This window comes from Carettochelys insculpta, chromosome 10 (genome assembly GCF_033958435.1).
Source record: "Carettochelys insculpta isolate YL-2023 chromosome 10, ASM3395843v1, whole genome shotgun sequence".
In the NCBI taxonomy this organism is placed as follows: domain Eukaryota; kingdom Metazoa; phylum Chordata; order Testudines; family Carettochelyidae; genus Carettochelys; species Carettochelys insculpta.
Window position 1 is genome coordinate 4863500 of NC_134146.1, and position 22947 is coordinate 4886446.

Here is a 22947-nt window from a genome sequence, read left to right on the forward strand (position 1 = left end):
CTGATCTTAACACGTAACTAAACTAAACAACCCTCATTTAAATTCACCTGGGATATTGGGGTCCCCACTGGGGAAGCAGGGGGTAGCTTCCTTTGCTGCGCGGCGGGCTGACGAGCCGACCGCAGTCCCTGAGGGTCTGACCCCTTGAGGGCCAGGCCTAAACTCCCAGGAATATTATACTTGTATATAGTTATTATTAATTGCTTGTTATTTCCTAGTTAATGATAGTTAAGTAGTATAGTTAATGGTTAAGTAAAATATTGATTTCCCTAGCCCAACCTAATTTCTTGGACTTGCTCACTACGTGATTGCAGGTAGGAAGTGGTACCACCTACCCACCCTTTCATACCGGTACAGATACGTCCCTCCAGGAAAAGGCTGGATACATCCGGCCACTTGGGTCGGGAGTAGCGCCCCAGCCTGAAAGTGTAGTTTGATAGTCCAAGAATACTTCTGATCAATTTATGTTCGTGATGTAGTGTAATATATTTCTATAGATGTAGTTTGTGAAAAGTAATTTAGTGATAAGTTATCTGGTTCTCTGTCCTTTTAATAAATTTCCTCCGTTTCGCTTCCTTTGATTGGTGTTGTCCCTTTCTCTCCCTCTCGCTGTCTGTCGCCGGCCTCTGCGCTCCAGGGTGGGGCTAAGTGAGATATAGGAGGTCCCGTGCAAGCCCCAAGTTCTCTCACCTGTCTGGAGAGTGGGGGCAGGTCCGCAGTTTGTACCATCGTCCCTCCTTGGGGGAAAAGGCTCTCGGGGTCCCAAAGGAACCGCGCGGGCAGTGAGGCTTTTTTAAGCACCCGCTTCCGCTTTTCGCCTACCAGTCCCTGGCGTGACACCCACTAGCACTAGTCAGTTTCCCAGCTCCTGGTGGGGTGGAGCTGGGGAGAAGCCATGGTAGCATGTCTGTCTGCCCCCCCCGGCTCGCCCAGCGGGGGGAAGCTTGGGACAAGCTGCAGCGGCATGGCTGTCTGTCCCCCCAGGCTGAGAGAGTGGGGTGGGCAAACAGCCACAGCTTCTCCCAGCTGGGGGAACTGGAGCAGGGACCTGGTGGAGGACCTGCACTCCTGCCAGCTCCCAGCCCCTAGGAACGCCAGGATTTCAAGTCACATTAATGTATGTTAAGTGTGAGTCGAAATTGCATATATCCGGGGTTTACTGTACTGGCTTTCAAAGACATACCTTAAAATAATTGCTTTACGCAGAATCTAACCAAATGACAGCGGTAAATATTCCATTCCAATGACTAATTCTCTCCTGAAAGCTGAATCTGCATATCAGTAAGTTAAGATTTAAATATAGCAGCAGCTAACCTGCTCACACAGCACACAGGTGATATCACGAATAGGGCCAAAGCATGTTAGATTTTACAATATTTCCCAGCTCTTCTGAATTTTCTAACCAAGTGAGAATGACACAAATTGGGCTAATCAAAGTATGACCTAGATTGTTGCCTAGCTTAGAAGATAACTTTAATGGTATGCAAATTGTCCATGATAGCAATCCATTTAACAGAAACCGCAGTTAGCTAAGTTTAAATGCCTTTACTAAAATGTGACCAAATGGGGATGAGCTCTCACAGTGTAACTGTTTTACCTGAATGGTCTCTTCCAATCTGTAGAACTCCAAAACCTGCAGTGTCTCTAAAACCTGTTCAGGACTGTAGTGACATAACAGCTCAATGAACTGCTCAGTGACATAGGGAGATATCTGTAGCATTTCCTGATTGATACCTTCCCTGGAACACACACATGAATTTTAATTATTACATCTCATTGAAGCAGTTGACATGTTCAATCAAACACATCAGACAAAATACAGCTTTCAATTCCAGCTGCCCTCAGTGCTCCATAACGCCCTCCCGCCGCCAGAACAGCATTAAAATTAAGAGTCCTATCTTCCCCAAGAAGTTCTGCGATTTGGAGTCCATGACACCTAAAAGATCAAATACACAACCTCTCAAGCACACTGGAAATGTCCATCCCAAAGACAGAACTCATCTGTGCCAGAAAGAGATTATGAACCTTCTGTAATTACTATCATTTGAGATGTGCATCCCTGTGGAAGCTCCACTACAGGCCAAGATGCATCCCTGTGCCTTTGATTAGAGATTTTCACACTATTTCCCCAATGGGCTACCCATGAAGTGTCTGCATCATGAGCTGTCAGTGTTTGAACAGTGCACATGTGCCCCAGGCTCCTCAAGCCCTTCTCTACAACTGAGTGTGGCGCACATACCGAAGTTGAGGAGAGGAGGAGGGTGTGTTAAGGAGCACCCATAGGGACACTGATCTCGAAGAACATCAGTTACTCCACAGAGTGAATCACTTCCTCTTCTCCTTTGTGAGCTGCCCCTGTGGGCATTCCACTCCAAGTGACTGCAAAGAAGCATCTCTTAGGGAGGTTGGGGCATCAGATTAGGTAAGAAAATTTTTACAGGACAGCTCTACTCATTCTAGTGTCTGACAATGGGCCTTGCAGGAGAGCAATTTAATGCTTGGGAAACCTAAGGCTTGATGGCCATGGGGCCACCTTGCATATGTCAGAAAGCAGGACATTACAAAGGAAGGCAGCATAAATGAACACAGACCTAGGAGAGGTTGCATGGATCAGTGCAGGAAGCTGGACTTACTTCAGTTGGTAAACAAATGAAATCTGCAATCCATTTGGAAAGTCTCTGAGTGGAGACAGCTTGGCCTTACTATTGCTGAGTGGTAGACACAAAAAACTTGGGGGTTTTTCTAAATGGTTCTGTCCTATCCAGATAGAAGGATAATGCTCTCTGCATGTCAACAGCGTGCACTGCTGTTTTGAATGCAAGATCAGATAGTTTTGGGAAGAATATTGATAAATGGATCGGTTCATTTAAGTCAGGGTTTCCCAACCTATGGGTCCAGACCCAAACATAGGTCAAGATTATATTTCAAAAGGGTCGCCGGCTGGGCTGGGCTGGGCAGTTCCAGAGGTCGCTATTAAGAAGCCATTTGCGCTCCTGAAGTGGTTCACAACTTCTTAATTGGCTTAACTGCCTGTTAATCCAATCAATTACATCAAGAACCATTTGAGCTGCAGGGCAGAGAACTGCCTACCCGGGGAGCAGTGCCCAGCTCAGGTAAACTGGGCGCCCAAGTCCAAGGTTGGGAGGGAGGGCAGAGCTAATCAGCTCTGTGGCTTCCAACCTTGGCAGGCGATAGGGTCCCCTAGCCCCCTCTAGCCTCTGAGTGACTCTCCTAGCCCCCTCCAGCCCAAGTGACTCCCCTAGCTCCCGCAGCCCCTGAGCGTGACTCCCTTAGCCACCTCTAGACCCCTCCAGCCCCTGCGTGTGACACCCCTAGCCCCCTGCAGCCCCTGAGTGTGACTCCCCAAGCCCTTGACTGTGGGGTTTAAGCCAGGGGAAGCAGTTTGGGGATGAGCGTCTTTCTACCACCACAACTGACTGACTATAATAAATGTAGTGTTATTTTATTAATATTTTCCCCCTTTCTACGAAATAACTGCTATGAATATATAAACGTGAAGGGGCACAATTTTATATTCATGCCTCAGGCACAAAATTAGCTAGTTAGTTACAGTTCTGCTCTCCCCACTCTCCCCTCGTTTTTGAATTGCCTTCGGTCACAAGTCTTCCCGAAGTCTCAAAATAGGTCCCCATCTGGAAAAGGCTGGGAACCGCTGATTTAAGTAAAGGATGCAGTGCACCCTGGGCAGAAATTTAGATGTGTATGGAGTGTGACTTCACTGAAGAATGTAGCATATGGAGGTTTGGCCTTAAGCACTCTGAGTTCTCCTTCTCCTCTGGCAGCTCTAATTGCCACTAAGGCAGTTTTCATGGATAAGTGAAGAAAGGAGCGTGTGACCAGTGGTTCAATGGGTTTGTACATCAAGGTCTTGAGGACCAGAAGCAAGTCCCAGGGCTCAGAAGAGTGTTTTGTATCCAAATACAGTGTTTGGGTGCCCTTCATGAACTTTTTGGTGACTGGATGAGCATTATTCACTTTATTATGAAATGAAGTGATAACTGCAAGGTGGACTTTGATCGAGCTAAAGTGAAAGACCCAATATTAAGTTGCAAGTGGTAATCTAAGATCAGCGGAAGAGGGGTGGAATCTGGAAAGGTATCTCTGGCAGTACAGCAAGATGTGAACCTCTTCCATTTCTACAGGTATGGCATGCATGGGGCATGTGACCTTCCATGTAGTTGTGATATCTGCACTTGTTCTAACCGTGCTAGTTCTCCATTAGAGTAGCCAGGCATTGAGGTGAAGCCATTCTCTTCAAAGCGATAGAACTGGCCCTGCACTGTGACAGAAGGCTGGGCAGTTGGGGAAAGGGAAATGAGGAACAGGACAGACATCCTCAATAGAAACTAATAGCACAGTTGCTTGGGCCATATTGGAGCTACTAGAACAACCTTGAATCTGTCAGTCCTTATTTTCTGCATCACTCTCTTCAGAGGTGTTGGTGGGAATGCAAACAGGAGAGTGTCTGTCCATGGGAGCATGAATATGTCTCCCCAACAATGTTTTCCCCAAAATACCCTGGGGCAGAGTGTTGGGCTTTTGTTTATTGCAGTGGTGAACAGATCCAGTTGGGGATACTCCAGCTCTGGAAGACATTGTACAGAGTAGTGTTATTGCAGTCTCACTCACACTGTAGAGAGAAGTATAGAGTGAGCATGCCTGTGGTGGTGTTCTGAGCAACAGGTAGCTATGAGGTAGAGATGTAAATATTGTGTTGGAGGCACAATTCCATAAGCTTAATAGTCTCAGTGTAAAGGGAGTGGGACTGAGTCCTCCTTTACCTGTTGACATAAAACATACCTGTGATGTGCCTGTCATGATTCTGATCTTGTGTTTTTTGAGAAGGGAAAGGAAATAGAGGCAGGCATTGTGTACAGCTCTGAGCACTAAGATTTATGTGAAGTTGGGTTTGGTTTCCGTAGAGGATCAAAGGCACGGAGTCAAGAGATGGCCCATATGTGCTCCCCATCCTGTAAGGGATGGGTGTGTAGTGATGATCATTGATGGAGGATCTCGTAGGTAGGGACCCCAGCACGTAGCTAGGAAGGAAGAGTTCACCAGAAGAGCAAGTCTCTGACCTTCAAGAGCACAGGTAGCAGTCTGTGTAATCTGTGCACATTCAGTTTGTATACTGTGGCTAGCTAACCCGGAAAATATTTAATATACAGATGGGCATCTGAGACAATGGGAGTGGAAGCAGCCATGGGGCATAAGAGTTGCAGGCATTCTTGAGCTGCGACCTTGGGCTACTCCACATCATAGTAATGAGGGTATGGATTGTGCAGAATCTGCCCTGTGGAATTGAGCTGGGGTCCAATTTAGCCCATTTTCTGGGAGAGTTGTAACGTAGATTCCTTCCTGTTTATTTGCAGACCCAGGCTGCGGAAGCAACGAATGATCACAGATGTTGCTTGCATGGCAGAAAGAAACTGCTCCTGTTTATTTTTCTGGACGGTCGCCTTGACAAACTGGGTCCCAGGTGCCGAAGTAGAAATTCTGAACTTTTAAATGGGCCAAAAAACATTTGCAGTCCTCTATCTTGCTCAGGGTAATTGTGGCCAGGGTCTGCCAAAACAAAGAAGCAGTCATGTAGCACTTTAAAGACTAACAAAACAATTGATTAGGGGATGAGCTTTCCTGGGACACACCCACTTCTCCAGATCTGGAAATTCTGAATTGAGACATTGCCTTCTCAATTTCCAGATCTGAAGAAGCTGGCCTATCCCACAAAAGCCCATCCCATAATCAATTATTTTGTTAGTCTTTAAAGTGCTACATGATTGCTTTTTTGTTTTGTGAAGATAGTCTTAACAGGGCTAGCTCTCAGGGTCTCAAATAATTTTAGCTGGTTCCATCATGGCCTCATTGACTGTAAGAGCTATTTTGGAAGAAGTGGTGGCTGATAGTAAGTTGGTACACTCACGCTGCATTTCAGATTCTTCCTCAAGAGCAATCTTGAGCTCATCTGCTACTCTTTTAAATGTGTCAGGGGAATAAATATTAGTGAACAGTTTGCATCTCACAACCTGTGCCTTTTTTCTTCCCTGTTGACTTGTGGCTCTTCCAAGCTTTCAGTGGGGGGGCTGGATTCGATGACCTCTTGAGGTCTCTTCCTATCCTATGATTCCTCGAATCTCAGGTGATTAGTGAAATCAAGTATAAGTTTATTTAACAAACCACATATGAACTGAGTGCTGTGCGTTAAGCAGAGTGAAGATCTTAAGTGGAGCTGATGAGATGGGGTGTACACCTTCTTTGGAAGCAGAAGACTTGTTAAAAACTGAAGGTGTATAGCTGATCAGACTGGACACTAACCTGGGAGGTTTCAGGGATTGGAATTTGCCTATTGCTAAGATGTAAAGAGACAATGGGTGCTGCATAGATCTAGCAGAAGAGCTTATGTTGCAGCACATGGACAATGGAGCTGGGGAGCTGACCCACAGCAGGCACTGAAAAGGGTTCCTCATGAGAAGGGCAAGGTACTCCTGGGAAATGTCTCAGTACCAGTTCAAAGCAGATATTTAGAAAACAGGAATAAAGTCCTTTTCTGGAAGTGATGCTGGCACCTGTCATGACTCCTAACCCTTATTTCTTTCCTTAAGGATGCATGCAAAAATTAGAGAAGGCTCACTGGGTTTTGACATGATTTAGAGCAGAGTCACAGCTTCCTATAAATGCTGTCATCCATCAGTCCAAGGTGATCAAATGCATGCCCGGAAAAAAATGGATTAAAAAGCTGTGTACACTATCGTAAGCGAGTTCAGAATCAATTCCAGGGACAAGAGGGAGCATGCTTGGAAGATGACAACATACAATAGGGCAATACATGGGAAAAACATGTAGTCAAAAAGGGAGATGCACATAGGGGATCATTGCAATGGAGAATCTATGACAAGAAGTGCATGCTGGAAAAGATGGAAATCACTCCACTTGCCATGATTCCGCCTTCTTCAAAGTGAAGAGGCATCACCAGCAACAGTCCCATAGATCTCTGACTGCATACCCCCAGCCATGTTTGGCTGGTTACTTTGTTAAGAGTGTCAAATGAGTCTTAACACAGCATGAAAATATAGCCCAGTCCCCACAACTCGGCAAGAGGAGAGGGGTGGCCAGACAGGATCTGAACATTCCTTCCAGCCCTACATTTCTATGAATTTATAATGCCGGCCTAATTTTGATATACACTGTTTTCATACTTCTCAGAAATGTTCGGTGAAAAATAATAGGCACTTCAGGTACATCATCTTGACACACACCACAAATGAATGAATTTTACCATACTTGTTTGCAATGGAAAAAGTCTCTCCTGGGAAGTGACCAGGCAATGGAAAAAGTAATAAAAATGCTGTTATGCGAATTCTACTAATATGCATTTTACTCTATTTTCTATCATTGCTTATCAGTCATGGACACAAGGGCACTGGGTTTTAAATTTCCCATGGCAATTTCTATTAACCTCCATGCCCCTACTTTAAAATAAAAGTCTAGCTAAATTAAATGGGCCAAATTAATCCCTAATGTATTTCCCCTAACTTCAGTGTAGCTACACCAGGGGGATGACTCTAGTCTCATGTGTTGTCATGGAAACATTTGTATTTGAGATGTTAAACTCATTTGTTCCTCTAGGAAGCTCTGTTTTAATAAAACCTCGCCTGACAGAGGATATAAAAATTCAGACTGATTGGAGAAAGCCAGATATTTTTGAAGGGGCATGAATCATGTTTTTTCCTTCTGGCATGTTACAAAGATTGAACATTTAAAAAACATTTTTAATAAGATGATATAGATATCCTTTGACTGGTTAGCACCCAAGAAATTACCTTATAAACTTCAGATTAAGCTTTCTGAAGTAAATAAGTCAAATCAATTTACAAACCACTGTGAAAAAAATTTCAATATTTTATAAAGTGCACAGGAAATATATTGCTAAAGATCATTTTGAGCATTCTACTTTATTGAGGTGCCTTTACATACAAACACACAAATCCAGAGCACTGGCAACACAACTTAGTAAGAGTCTGACTGTTATGAATAAACTACTCCCATAATCTAAGGTGTCTCCAAGGAGGACTTCCTAAAAATAGGACAGATCAGGTAATTGTTAATTGCTTATTATTGCTAATAAGATAACTGAATTCTTGGGCTGTCATCGCCTTTGCTCTGTGCTGTCTGTTGCAAAGGTTAAGTTCACTGGATCATTTAAATTCTGTTAGGTTCATTCTTCTTTACACAGAATCTCGCTTACGTTTTGCTCATTGATCATTTTGGCATGTGCAAATCAATCCATTATACCTATTTAATTTATTCTTTTATTTTGGACCCCTTCCAATATTGCTGAAGCCCTGAGAGAATTAAATGGTCTTTATAAACATTTACAGCATATTGTGTTAATTGACAGCTTTGTGCCCTGAGGGCGGCTTGCAGAACATCAGTCCTGTACAGGAATTAGAGATGGTGCGTACAATCACACTCAAAAGTTAATATTATGCTGCTGAAAGAGACGTCTGTTGATGGTTTGAACACAATGCGAAGTATGTGCTTATGATCAGGCTACGAGGGAAGTGGCCACTTCCTACCTATTTCAGGGGTAAATTGGATGAGATTACCTGGATGTTTACGGAGCTTGTTTCCATGGACAAGAAAAATACGGAAGACAACTGCAAAGCCCCCATTCATCAGGGCTCACTTATCACAATAATTTGATGGCAATAGTGTAGCATAAACACAGCCACATTTAAAATCCAGCTGGCAAGAACATTTCTTTGTTTATATGCAAGCCAACTGTGTACAGCAGACACTCCCATTGAAACTGCATGAGCTGAGAACTAGCACTACACAGACTTGTTTGTTCTGGGCACCTCAGTCAAGGGACTAACGAACATGTGGGTTCTTAGAGAACAACAGCAGAGGCTTAGACTGCTGAGGATCAGAGGAGAAAAGCAAGTTTTCAGAAATGGAATTCTGTCCTATGCTCATTTCACCAGTTTTCCTATAAAACTACTACAGTAAGGGCACACAATGGAGAGTAATGCAGAGAAAGGATCACAGCATGGACAGCTCAGCCGACAGTCACTGCCCGACAGTCTCTACCCCTTCAAAATGCCACACACAGGCCCTTCCACTCTAAGTTCACCATCATGAGGTTAGCATACAGCAATTCCACTGCAAAAAACCCAGTCAGAGTGACTGACCAGCATTACTTTATATCTGTCAAATTTATCTATCTTGACTGACCCAGTCCTTCAGTCTCCTGTGGTTTGCAGAGACCTGCGCTCCTATCTCAAGGAGAACAACCTCTGTCCTCAGAAGAGACAGCCCTCTATAGGAACAGCTACAGCTGAGCTCAGATAATTTGTCTATTGCTTGATTGTCCTTGGATCTGTATTAGCTCTTTCTCTGCCTTCTTGATGCAGGTCTCTCTGCACATTTTTGTGTGATATGAAGAATCAAAGAATCTTAGAGACTTAGGATGCAAAGCCTCATTAGCACATCTGGCTCATTCTCATGTCAAGGAAGGATTGTACCCTACAACATCTTACGGGTGGCAGGGGTGGGGGGTCTGTGTATATACAACAGTGTATTGTAAATAAAGAGTTAAGATTTTGAGCAGTAAGTTATAAAATAAATAGTGTATTTACTTACATACCTTGGGTCAAGAAGACACTTCAGAAACTGGAAAAGCAAGAATTGGTCCTGAATAAGGGGAAGACAAAAAAGAATCAATAAGTTAACATAATAATCTGATTCAAAATTGTCTGGAGTTATATCCACTCAAAGAAATACTATTCACTCTTATAGGACAGACCAGAGCCTCTGCCTTGAGCAAATCTCAGCCAGTTTCACTTGGCGGTATAAAACTTCTCCTACCTTAGTGTGCTTTTTTGGACTCTAGGAGGACTACGTGATCTTTACCAACAAGTGCTAGCCATCTGGTCTTAGAAACACTGCACGTGGGCTGTCAAGTGAAGCAACCTCAGGTTCACAAATGCATTTTAAAAGCCCCCTCTTTGGATTGCACTACGCCTTTGTTGGCTAGATTAAAGAGTCCTCCAGTGTTAGAGACCTTTATCGTGTGTAGGTAATTACAGATCATCAACCGTAAACAGAACACTATTGAAACCATCTAATAAACTTACTGAAAGCCAGGACAATTTAACCAAGTACAGAACTATTTATAATATTGTAACTATGACAACAAACATGGAGATTGGTTCTGTACCTCTCCAGCAGCAGCACTGATACGAACAGAAGGCCTACATAAAATTGGCCTGAGACACAGCATGTTTTAATGCAGCCTGGCAGACACTACATTTGGGGCTGTTAGGAAAACAGCTCTTTTGAACCTTGCTTAGAGACTCAAAAATTCTTTGATGGAACATATTGATATGGAGTACAGAAGGGGTTAGAAGCTTCTTAATGGTGGAAATAACAGTTATTCCACAAATGGGCAATTCAAGAGTGTCTACACTTTCCTCTGCTTCAGCTGGTTCTGGCACTGGCTGAGACTGGACTAGAGGGACTTCTGGTTTGATCCAGTACAAAAATTCCTATGAATATGTCCATAGCCAATTCTGAGAAATTCGTGATTCAATTTTAAAAACACAGTTCAATCCAAAGTATCAGAGGGGTAGCTGAGTTGTCGTTTTTGAAGATACAGACTAAGAAGTCCTCTGGCCTCTTGTAGACTAACATTTTTGAGCATAAGCATCATCTGATGAAGCGGGTCTTTGCCCAAGAAAGCTTATGCTCCAAAGTACCTGTTAGTCTATAAGATGCCACAGGATTTCTTGTTGTAGTTCAATCCAAAGTGTGTTTGCAAGTATTTACCTGAAGGTTTTTAAAGATTCCCTCAATCTGGTCACTGAAATGAGTGGCTACCAGGTCTGCAGCTTTACTCGGGCTCAGCAACAGCAGTTCCTGGAGATAGGGAGAAAAATAAGCTACCTCTAGTCTTACAAACTACAGGATCATTCATTAATGCTGGCACCCACTCAAACTGCAATATACTTACAAACCTAGACAACAGCATCTGAGGATCAGTAACAGTGAATATCACTGGGTGAAGAATGTATTTGAAGCAACAATTAAACGAAAAGATCAAGTAGTACAGACCAGGCAGAGCACAACAGTCCTCATTGCTGAGGTATGCACATCAAGCCTGAGCTGCAGGTGTCACCTCTTCTTCCCTGCATTTCACTCCTTTAATTCTGATGAGACAATTTGCCAGTTAGTGCCATTTGTGGAGGTGTTTTGGCAATGTGGCTCCTGTTGTACAGGAATTACACTAAGACCACCAACTAATTTCAGAGACTATTCAGAAGCAATCAAATGGTAATAACTTCAGGTCAGTGAAGGCCTCAGTTGGACTGAAACCAGTGACCAAAAGGCTCTCTATCAAATCTGGCATTCGTATAGTTCCTAAAAACTGAATAATTTTTCATCAGGGTAACCTCAGTGCAACAAAAACAGACAGGGTGGCAGGTGAAGAGAAAAAAAATTTCTCTTGCGAATTTATCCAGTTCACTCTCTTCTGAGCAGAAGCACTTTTCCCACAATACCATATTATCCTCTCAGGTCATACACAGAATAATTTTCCACTCGTGCATTTATGCTGGTAAGAATATCTTATTCACATATAAATATGGCACCAAGCACTGAAAGAATGTGATACAGCACTGTTCAGGGACTAGCACAGATACATTTTAACCACTACCACCACAATATAAAAGGTGCTTCTCACGAAGGCAACCTTACAACTACTCAGAACTTTGGTAAAAATATTCTTTTCACAGGAAGAATGGACAATATGACTAAGAGTAATTTCTTTTGCTCAGCTCCACATAAAATGAATGATAATTTACAATTAGCAAAAGTCAAGTAATTAGAACCTTTGAGTTTAAGTTGAAATAACTGAAAACTGACAGTTTTCAAATGAAATTCTGTACATCATTAATCCTCAGGGAAGATAACTGCTTAGCCTACTTTGCAGAGAGATTTTTCTTCCTGCCCAATAATAATTGTGAAAAATATCGTACCAAGAATGAGCAGCTTTTCAGCTCTATAATTATACTGCCACTGAAATACAGTTTGGATGAAGGAAATTAACTTGAAAACAAGTTACTTACCAGCAACTTGGCCTCCAAATGAAGAAAATAATACCCACCACATTGGTGTCACACAAATAGCTGTCAATTTTTGTCTCAAGAATTTTTTTAAATTGTGTTTATAATGAAGTTTGGGAAAGGGGAAGGAGAACTGTTTAGTGGTTAAAGCAGGGAACTGGGGATCAGGATTTCTATGTGGTATTCCTGACTCTGCCACTGATGAGCTATTGGATTTTAACTTTACCTCTCTTTGCCTCGGTAAAATGAGGATATCTTCCTTACAAATCATCATCTTGTTGTGCTTTGTCAAGGAAGGACTTAGACAGAAGGAGCAGTAAACACGCTTTGTATGTGTACTGGTTTCAGAGGTGCCCATTTCAGTCTGTTCAGCAAAAGCAAGGAGTCTAGTGGTACCACACACACATACACAGACACCTTACAAGACAAAACATATGGCAGCTATCAACTCTCCTTTAGCAGTGCTTCAGAAAAGTCCTCTTCCACAAATCCTACCAAAACCAGCTACACCATCCTGAAAGACAATCCCTTCCTGCCTACAAAGAAGCCCAAGGTGAGTAAAGGGAGAAATTGATTTACATTCAGAAAAACAAGCAATTTGGTCTATGTTGTACCTCAACATGTTTCATAGCCTTCTGCCACACAGATTGTTTCTCCTCTGTACCGTACCCAGGCATGGACAGGATATTGTGGATGTAGTTGAACACTTCTTCCTGAAAGGCATAAAGTAAGAAGGTGGAGTATGTTCTGTCCCAACAATCCGAAAATTCATCTGGGAACTGCATCAGTGACAGCTTGCAAACTCACTTGTTTGGACACAGTTATTTTCAGACTAACCACTGAATTATATTTGTGACCCAGACAATAGCTTATTTGTGAATGTCTTTGGTTGTTAGAGTTAAAGATAAACTGGTAGGGAGGTTTTAATGTAACAGCCCCACTTACAGAGTTAAAACCATCACACAAGAAATGCCCTTCAAGAATAGTACGACTGCTGGCTAGCCCACTTGGGAAGCACCACTCCCCATGACTGACTTAGTGGACAGTATCAGCTACCGGTAATAGTTATGGTTTGACCTTAGATACAGGTTGAACCCCTCTGGTCCAGCACTCTCGGGACTTGACTGGTGCTGAACAAGGGAATTTGCCAGACTGGGAGGTGAACATTATCTATTAACATTTCCATGGATTACTGGGCTCTTAGAAGACATTTAGGAGTAAACGGGATCTAAATAAACAGCACAGAACAAGAGCCAGGACTGGTGGTAGTAAATAAACTGTATGGGACCAAAAGAAACTTGCCCCCCCCCAATAATAAATCTTTAAAGTGCTACATTTGTGCTGTTTTGTTTTGTTAGTCTCAGAGAGGTAGCTGTGTTAGTCTATATTTTCACAAAACAAAAAAGCAGTCCTGCAGCACCTTGAAGACTAGCTATATAATTGATTAGGTGATGAGCTTTTGTGGGACAGACCCACTTCTTCAGATCTGGAGAATCCTAATAACTAACTAATAAGTGAGATGCAGAGAATTAAGACAGACTACTTTGTGGTTACCTTGAATCCTTTTTTCATCATCTCTGTCTAAGGCTATGGAGCCACATGTGGCTTTTTAAGGACTTCTTTGTGGCTCCCGATGCTGAGCATTTTCCATAAACAATGAACATCTAAAGCCCAAAAATGAACAACTCCTATCTAAATAGCAAATGATATGTGATCGTGAAATGTTGGGTAACTCTCCCTAGCGTCCTCCAGAGACGGAGAAGGTTTGGGAGTGAAAGTCAGGAAGACACTGGCACGAACACACATGTAAAGCATGAGGAAACACAATAGGTAAAAGGCTTCTGAATGTCCTGCTCTAAACATGTATTGCATTACAAATCCTTGTGTGGCACTGTTCTTAAAATAGGGGTTACAAAAATACAATTTGACATTATTTATTAAGGACTGTCTCATATTTACCTGCATTGTGGCTCTCAAAGTATTGAACTTTTTACTGAATTGGAAAAAATGACTCTTCTTGCTATTTTGGTTGCTGATCCCTGGTCTAAGGGAATACTTCCAAAACACCCATAAACATGAAGCTGACCTGCTAGATCCCTCTACCAACACCAAAAGAAGAATTCTATGCGGACTGCCCCTGACGGTCGTACTGACAGTCTGCACTTCTATATTTAATGCTTCCGCAACCATTCACAGGCTGACACTGTGTGAAAACACCACCAAGTGACACAGTCTCAGGTGTGTTGAATGCAGTACTGTCCAGAGTCTCAAAAATAACTCTGACATTATAATCAAACCAGCTGACAAAGGGGATGCTGGAGTCATCATGTATAAGTCAGACTATGAACAGGAGGCAGCTAGACAACTCTCTAACACTTCATTTTACAGATTTCTGTCTGCTGATCCTGCTGAAGAATACCAAAAGAAACTACACCATCTGCTTAAGAAACTCCTTGGCTGTACTGGGGACCAAATTCACGGAGACATCTTTGGACCCCCAGCCAGGATTATTCTATTTGCTGCCCAAAAATCCATAAACCTGGAAACCCCAGACACCTTATCATTTCAGGTATTGTCACCCTTATTACAGGACTATCCTGCTATGTGGACTCCCTCTTCAAACCCTGTGCTATCTCCACGATACCACTGACTTCCTGAGGAAATTACAAAACATCTGAAATCTTCCTGAAAATACCATCTTTGCCACCCTCTCTACACCAATATTCCTCATGAAGATGGAGTACAAACTGTCAGAAACACTATCCCAGATGTTAGCATGGCACACCTGGTGGCTAAGCCACGTAACTTTGTCCTCACCCACTATTTCCAATTTGGGGACAATTTATACCTCCAGATCAGCGACACTGCTATGGGCACCCGCATGGCCCCACAGTATGTTAATGTTTTTATGGCTGATTTAGAACAACATTTCCTCAGCTCCCATCCCCTATTACCTCTCCTTTATTTACGCTATATTGATGATCTCTTTATCATTTAGACTCATGGTAAAGAGGCCCTTGAATTCCACAGGGATTTCAACAACTTGCACCCCACCATCAATCTCAGCCTTGACCATTCCACATTTCCATTCGAGATCCATTTCCTGGACATGAAAAGTACAAATCACTGATGGTCAAATCAATACCACTCCATATGAGAAACCCACTGACCGCTACTCTTACTTACATGCTTCCAGCTTCCATCCAGGACACATCACACAATCCATTGTTTATAGTCAGGCGCAAGATACAACCACATATGCTCCAAACTTACTAACAGGCCAAAAACTTCAAAATCTCTACCAGGCATTTGTAAAACTTAATTACCCAGTGGGAGAAGTATTTAAAAAAAGAGAGAAATGACAGGGCCAGACGAATACCTAGAAGCCAGCTACTTCGAGATAGGCCCAAGAAGGTTAATAATAGAACACATCACCACCTATAGCCATGTCCCCCCAGACCCCCAACTCAAACACCTCCAGCACACTATCGACAATCTACAACCTATACAGGAACATGACGCTGCACTCTCACAGGCCCTGGGTGACAGACCTGTTCTTTCCTGCAAACAGGAACATTCTCACCAGCAACCACATGCCACACCACAGAAATACTAATCCTGCAACTTTTCCTTGCAAGAAACCCCATTACCAACTCTATCCACATACTTCCACTGGAGACACCATCACTGGACCTAATCACGTCAAGTACAAAATCGGGGCTCATATTCCTGCACTTCCACTAATGGGATATATTCCATCATATACCAGCAATGCCTCTCTGCCATGCATATTGGACAAACCAGACAATCACTTCACCAAAGAATGAATGGACACAAACCAGACATCAGGAATCTGAACACACACAAACTTGTGAGTGAGCATTTCAATTTAGCAGGTCATAGTACCCAAGACTTAGTAGTGTGCATTCTAAAACAAAGAGACCAGATTACAAAGGGAGACATCTGAATTGGAATTTATTCTCAAATTTGATACTTACTACCTCGCACTCAATAAAGATATCAATTACCTTATGCATTACAAGGACAATTTCCACACCTTTGATATTCACAGTAACCCTAAGCAGACCACTTAACACTTACAGAAACTGTTCTTCTTCCCCCTTGTCACCCCCCCTTTTTTCCCTAATCCTTTTTGTCTCAATCATCAGTTACTAGGATTCTTCACATCTGAAGAAGTGGGCCTGTCCCACGCATTATCACCTAAAACATTATATTGTTAGTCTTTAAGGTGCTGCAGGACTGCTGTTTTGTTTTGCAGTGATAGGTGGACATCCAGCTTACTAAAATCATGCCAAATGACAGAAGTTGCCAGACGAGATCATGTTGGACTAGAGAGGTTCAACCTGTAGTTCCTAAAAGGCCAAGGAGAAATTAGGAGTAGGAGAGATGCATGTGAAAAGAAAAGGCTGAGATTGTTGACAAACAGCAGCTTTACTTGGATGTCCTCAGTTAGTAGCAGTCATCTTTTCCATTTTTGGGGAGGATGGAATATGACCCATTGACAAAGGGAATTGATGAGAGGAGGGAATGAGTATTCCTTCAGCATGAAGGTCACTACTCCCACCTTCTCACTGTGTTGCTTGCTAATGGTCACATTCTCTCCAAAACTCTCCTGTGTATTTGGAAATAAGCTAGATGATGTGCTCCTAATAGAATGATGAAATAATTTCCATTCCAACTACAACTGTAAGGAAGGTGTTAGATAGCATTTATTCAAGCTTTTTTAAAAAAAAAAGTTAGGATGAGCGAGACTGAATTTGCATTCAAGAATTTTAACTGAATTGGCTGAGGAGCAATTTGGCCCCCTAGTGTTAGAAAGCAAACGACAACCACCTCACCAGGACTAATACAAAAGAGACCTAGTATGGACACAAGAGGAAACCTTATAGTTTTTCAGGATGGGCATTGCAGATGCATTAAAAATGAACATAAAACAATTAACAGCTACACACAAGCAGCTGACCTCTCTGTTGTGGACATGGGGTGGCAGAAGGGGCAGGGTTCTACTCACAAGGTCAATGGCAAGAACTGTTTTACCTGCCAAAAGGAGGAGATGGGGAAGGGAAAAAGATACTCTCTTGACTGAGGGAAAGTTTAGAGCATCATATTTACCTACCTTTCTGACTGGATCACGTAAGTAACAATCAACGATTTTGTCATACAGATGCTCCCGTTCATACATAAACTCACAAATTTGGTAGCTGAAATAAAGAAAGTTTTCTAAGTTAGACTCTGCTCTTCAACCCCATATAAGAAGTGGATTATGCAATGTCTATCTTATTCTCAGATGTGACACAGCAAAGAATTATTATGCAGCCCAGACATGAAGGGGATAAATATGTAACAAATAATAATGGCACTAGAAGCATAATTCTAATTATTACATGACCTGGAGGAACTCTCTCATGATACTTTTGTGAGTGGAAGAGACACTGAATGGTTACCCTGAGCTGCTGTGTAGAAACCAAGACAAAACTGAGGATGCTGGAGAAATTGCTGTATTACAGGGATACTCAGCTGCATTTTTGTTTCTGTCCTGTTACTTCAAGCTGGTTTTATACCCCTCAAGTAAACTAAAGACTGCCATTTTTCTCCACACAGATTTGAAGCCTGGAATAGACTACAGGAGCACTTTTTAAAATAAGCAGCTTACAATTCAGCTTTTTCTGCCATTGGGATGAGACGATTTTCTTCAAACTGTACTATTCCTCCAGCTTGCAGTAGTTCTAAAAGGACCTGAAGAGAGATACAATAATTATTTATATTGTGGTAATACCTATGGCTTCCAATCAAAGATTGTCCCTGTCTGAAACAATTCATAGCCTAAATAATATGTTATTGTTAGGTTTTTGTTTACAAGTATATTTAATTTTTCCTCTTCAGCAATTTCAAAGTCACATTTCTTTGGGACTTTCCTAAGGGTGCTACTACTCTCAAACACAAAACAAGCGCAGGGAAATGAGTGACCCACTCTGCCAGTGGTGCCCTAGCAACAGGGAGCAGAAGTTACACAGGAAATTCCATAGTAACAGAGGTAGCAGTGTTAGTCTGTATCCCAGCAAAACAAAAAAGCAGTCATATACAGTAAATTCAATGACAGAAAACCAAGTAGCCTGGATCTTCCCAATTAATTAACTTATGTCTTATCACATGGGATGAGACATGATGCACTGGGGGGGTTGGGGAGGAGAACATGCTGCCAGGAGGCAAAGGGAAAATAATTGAGGATACAAGTGAGAAAACTAACAATTAAACAAAAGCAACTGAACATAGGCTCTCTCTACATGAGACACCTGAATTGATTTAACTTCCACTGGCTTTTAAATATTTTGTCCTGGCTCTAAATGCAAATATTTTCACCTTCTACGCTAGCTCCAGTCAGCATTTCCTCTCACTTTTTCCATCCATTGGTAGAATAAATTCTGTTATGTGCACCACATGCATGGATGGCCACCAACAGAAACACATGCTGTTGGCTGTGGGCACTCTGCTAATCAGCTGGGCAGCACCTGAATCACTCCTGAGCAGCCACCCAAGAGCCCAGCTTACAGGGAACACTTACTCCTGCCCAGCTTTCCCACAGCATCAGTAATTCTTCTACAGAGATAGCAAGCTACACATGACAGAACAAAGATAACATCCAGGTACATGTAAGGCTCGGTGAGACTGCAGCATAAATAAGAATGGAAGTATTACACTTAGTCCAGATATCACAGCGTAGTAACAGCATTGGGGAAATGCACTGCCCCAGCTAAACCTAGACAAATGCCACGTTAACTTACTTTGTATTATACTTTCTGCTGGAGTCTAGACAACAAGAGCCCTGATGGTCCTGGTTGCTCTGGGGGGCTGTTTCAGACCAGGAGCTAGGGTCTATAGTAACTATCTCCAGGCTCTGTTCTGTTACTGCTTCTGGCTGTGCCCTCCCTTTCAAGCCCCATACCTCCTCTGCCCATGAAAGTTTCCATTTTGGTACATTAGCCCCAGCACATTTCGTGGTTGGTCACTGTCTTCTGACCAGGAGAGCTCTCTAAAACAATTCTAAAGATTGCTACCTGCTGTCTCTCCGAATGTCGGGAATCATCATCAGGGCTGCACAAAAATTCAAGGACCTGGTCAAGGAGAAAGATAATTTTCATTAAATGTTAGCTGTTTGTGCAGCCTTACTCTAAGCAGCCTGTTATCCACTGGCATAACCCCAGCAAATCAGGCTATAGATCTGCCAGCTCTAGGGTTCATAATCACTGGGACAGGTACACCGATATAGCACCATTGGGGTGAATCTCTAACGAGGTTCAACTTATTCTGCTTTCATACTGTACAGAAATATGCTGTGCATTGCATCATTCTTTATACAAACTCATAGAAGACGACTTTTTCGGAAGAGCCTATGGAGCGTCTGCACACAAAAAGCATTCCTTCAAAAGTAAACTGCAAGACTGAAGCCCTCCTTTCGAAATCACTCTTCCTTTCCCATTTCAGGAAAAGCCTCTCTAGAAAGAAAACGTGTGTAGATGCTCTGTAGGGCCCTTCTTTCGCAAGAACAGTCTTCATTTCGATCCCTGGCCCACTCTTTCAAAAGAGCGGGGGCTGGGTGAATGCTTTCTTTTGAAAGAGGAGATCACTCTTTTGATGCATTTTTTGGGCATGGGTGCACTCTTTTAAAGAAGTTCTTTCAGAAGAGCTCTTCCACAAGAGCTTCTTTTGAAAGATCTCTAGGAAACAGTTGGAAACCTGCCTTTCCATAGCAAGGAAAGGCTCAAGGGTCTAAGGAAAAAGATAAGCTAAATGGACACTAACACAGTTATTTCACATGGCCTTCACCTCAGGAGACACGTGTAGGGAACCGCCATGCAATGCCACAAATTGCAAATTTCACTGTAAGCTGAGTGGGTAGCTACTGGCTGTATGCGCAATGATTTCAGAGAAGACAGAATAGAAGAGCTAACATTTTAAACACTATTTACTTCAGCCTGCTATGATTTATGTAATTGTATGAGATATGGGGGAAAATGTCTGCTGCCCTCACTGACAATGGAACATTTACCTGGTCAAAAAGTGTCCTGTTTACGAACAGTGTGTTGTTGGGTTTAGCGAGCTGCCGGGCAAGGAAGGTAAAAAGACAGCCGACTTGTGATGGGGTGAAATCAGAATTTTCCACCATAACCTTGTGAGTGAGAGATAAAAAAAACAAACAATTTATCCATTATGAAGCCACCTTTGAAACACACGGCAACAGCATGGCACAGTAGAAGCAACACTAACTGAACCAGAGTGAACTGTGAGGCGTTTAAGAGAACAAAAAAACAACTTCCGGAGTTGTTGCAACACAACTGTGCTCAGTAATCAAGCTTCAGAGAGTATGAATTTGCAAATACACTATGGTATTGTACGGGCTGTGAATAAAGGGGTGTCCAAACTGCTCTGTAATCTAAAAAAGGGGATATTTGTGCCTAGATTCCATTGTCTGGGGAGGAGATTCCCTCCGAAGAATCTTTGGCTATGTTCTGGACAATTGCTAGTGCAGGACAGAGTCTCGCTGCCAGGGCTGGTGTAAAATACGGGTGCTCTTCGTGAGCAAGAACACCTGTGAAGCAGCTGAATTGAAAGGAACAGCCATGCTCAGTATCTTCTAGTTATGCTCAGTATCTAAGGGGGCCCCAGGCCTAAAGTGTCCAACCGGAGCACTTAGGGGCTATAAATTGCAGCCCTGCACGGGGAACTTGAGGAGGAAAAATATTTGATTATCAACTGGGAAAGCCACATTCTGGGGTGCAATCCAGACCAGCAAGGGACCCGGGTGCCTCACAATGCTTTGCTGTTAGAGCTCCCAACCTGGACTGTTTACAGTTGGCCTACCAGCACACACTAACACCAAGTGTCTGCAGGCTTGGTCCAGCAGCTGTGAGCCCAGCAGCCTGCCAACAACATATCAGCCTTGGTTACAACCAGTGAATGATCCTAACACGTTCCAGTCCTGAATTTCCCCCTACTGTGTGTCCTGAAATGTCCAGCTTTCACCTGGACAGATCAGAGAAATAAGGCTCTTTGCTCTTGTCAACAGACAAAACCCACATCACAGCTTATTAATTTAATGGGGGAAACAAAGTTAAACACAACACTGAGTTGGTTTATAGCCAGAAACACACCACACCTACCACCCGCAGTCCCTCCCCACAGAGCTGCCTCTTCTCTGGCTCTGGCAGTACAGCAGCAGCTTCACAAGAGAGCAGGGCTGGGCGGAGAGGTACGGCAACCAGAGTAGCTGCTGGCATTCTTCTCCTTTCCCCACTACCCATCCCCCAGCGAGGAAAGGAGCAGGACTCTCAGCCCCACCACACCCCCTCAGCCCTGTCGTCTGGCAGGACTACTGCTGTACTGACACAGCTGGAGGAAAGGCAGCTCCATACAGGGGCTGGGGCTCCTTTCCCCACTGGCAGGGACAGGGAACAGGAAGCAGCAGAACTGCCAGCAGCTCCTCTGGCTGCTGAACTGGGATGGGAGGGCAGAGGATAGAGTCACATGGCGGTTACATGGAGAGGTCACCTGCCCCCACTTCCCAGGAAAAAAATTTTACTGTCACCTGTTTATAACAAAACAAAACAAATTCGTTAGCATCACTTAGCCTATGTCCTATTGCTAAGTAACGAGGCGAATGTTAGAAAGGATTCCAAGAAAATAAAAGTGAAACCTCCATCCAAAAGTGTAGAACTTAGACACCGGCTTTGCTTGAGAAGGTTTCTTTCTTGTACAGAGATTATTACAGTAGTGCGTAGGGTGGGAACATAGGGGTGCCTGGTGTCATGGCTTTCTGAGCTGTGCCATTTGATTGATAAACATAAGTGTTCTCATCAGCCACACATGGGGTTGTGGGGGACCACTGACTCCCTAATTGCTGCCCACTTCTTCCTAGCAGCCCCAGGTGCAGCTCCTGTAAGACAGGAGTGCTCTGAGCAGCTGTCTGGCTTTCCTTGTTGCAGCTGCTCAACCGCTTCCCCACTGGCTGACTGCTGAATCAGAGGAGGGGGGAAACAACATTGGCTCCTCCATTGCTGGCATTTGTGGGTGAGCTGCGGGAGCCCTGAGGAGCACTTAGCAAAGGATGGCTCCCCACCCCATCCAGCAGTCAAGAGCAGCCCAGCAGAAGGGGAAGAGAAGGTGAGAAATAAGACTTAGGGCTAACATATGCCAGTCAGCAATGGTCCTCTGGGGACCACAGGCAGCCAAGGACATTCAGAGGCAGCCTGCAGCAACACCTGCCCCTCCCTACACTGGCACAGGAGGAAGCCATGCCAGCCTTATGCTTACTGAGGGCTCCCCTATGCTGGGGCACCCCAGGGGACTTGTTCCCTGTATGTCACCTGAGCAGCACAAATGGAGCAGAGCAAGGAACATGTGTCGGAGCAGGGGCTGTGGCACCTTGAGTTTGGTGACATGTATTTGGCACTGGGCTGAACACTGGTGCCTTATATTAAAGGAAGAGTTGCCTGGGCACATCAGATTATTTGAAGAAAGTGCCAAGTGACAGAAGGATCCTAGGCCTACTCACATCTCTCTCTGGCCACAAAAGATAACAGAGACCCACTCTGATGCTCCTGAATGGGGTTCCTTGTCTCAGCTTGGTGATGAAGGCAAAGATGAATAACAGGTAGTGATTATGCCCATGCTTGGGTACCTGGACTCAACTGTGCTCAATCTTTGGTGCCTGGGAGAAACACTGGATGAAGCAGGGGAGCTGATGTTAATGCTAAAGTGAGTGAAGGAAAAAGGATCAGTCCTTAAA

At 43.5% G+C, this 22947-nt stretch overlaps 1 protein-coding gene across 5 annotated transcripts in view; it reads right to left on the reverse strand.

Moving 5' to 3' along the window:
• VPS8 (VPS8 subunit of CORVET complex) overlaps positions 1-22947 on the reverse strand; it is a 158479-nt gene that overhangs the window by 44968 nt on the left and 90564 nt on the right. For all 5 annotated transcript variants that reach the window (XM_075004218.1, XM_075004217.1, XM_075004221.1 and 2 more), the window contains 8 exons: positions 20212-20331; positions 19220-19276; positions 17818-17900; positions 17281-17365; positions 12758-12856; positions 10849-10938; positions 9668-9714; positions 1598-1739 (listed from right to left, as the gene is read on the reverse strand). In XM_075004218.1, coding sequence (XP_074860319.1) covers positions 1598-1739; positions 9668-9714; positions 10849-10938; positions 12758-12856; positions 17281-17365; positions 17818-17900; positions 19220-19276; positions 20212-20331 — 723 coding nt within the window. The remainder of the gene's footprint in view (positions 1-1597; positions 1740-9667; positions 9715-10848; positions 10939-12757; positions 12857-17280; positions 17366-17817; positions 17901-19219; positions 19277-20211; positions 20332-22947) is intronic.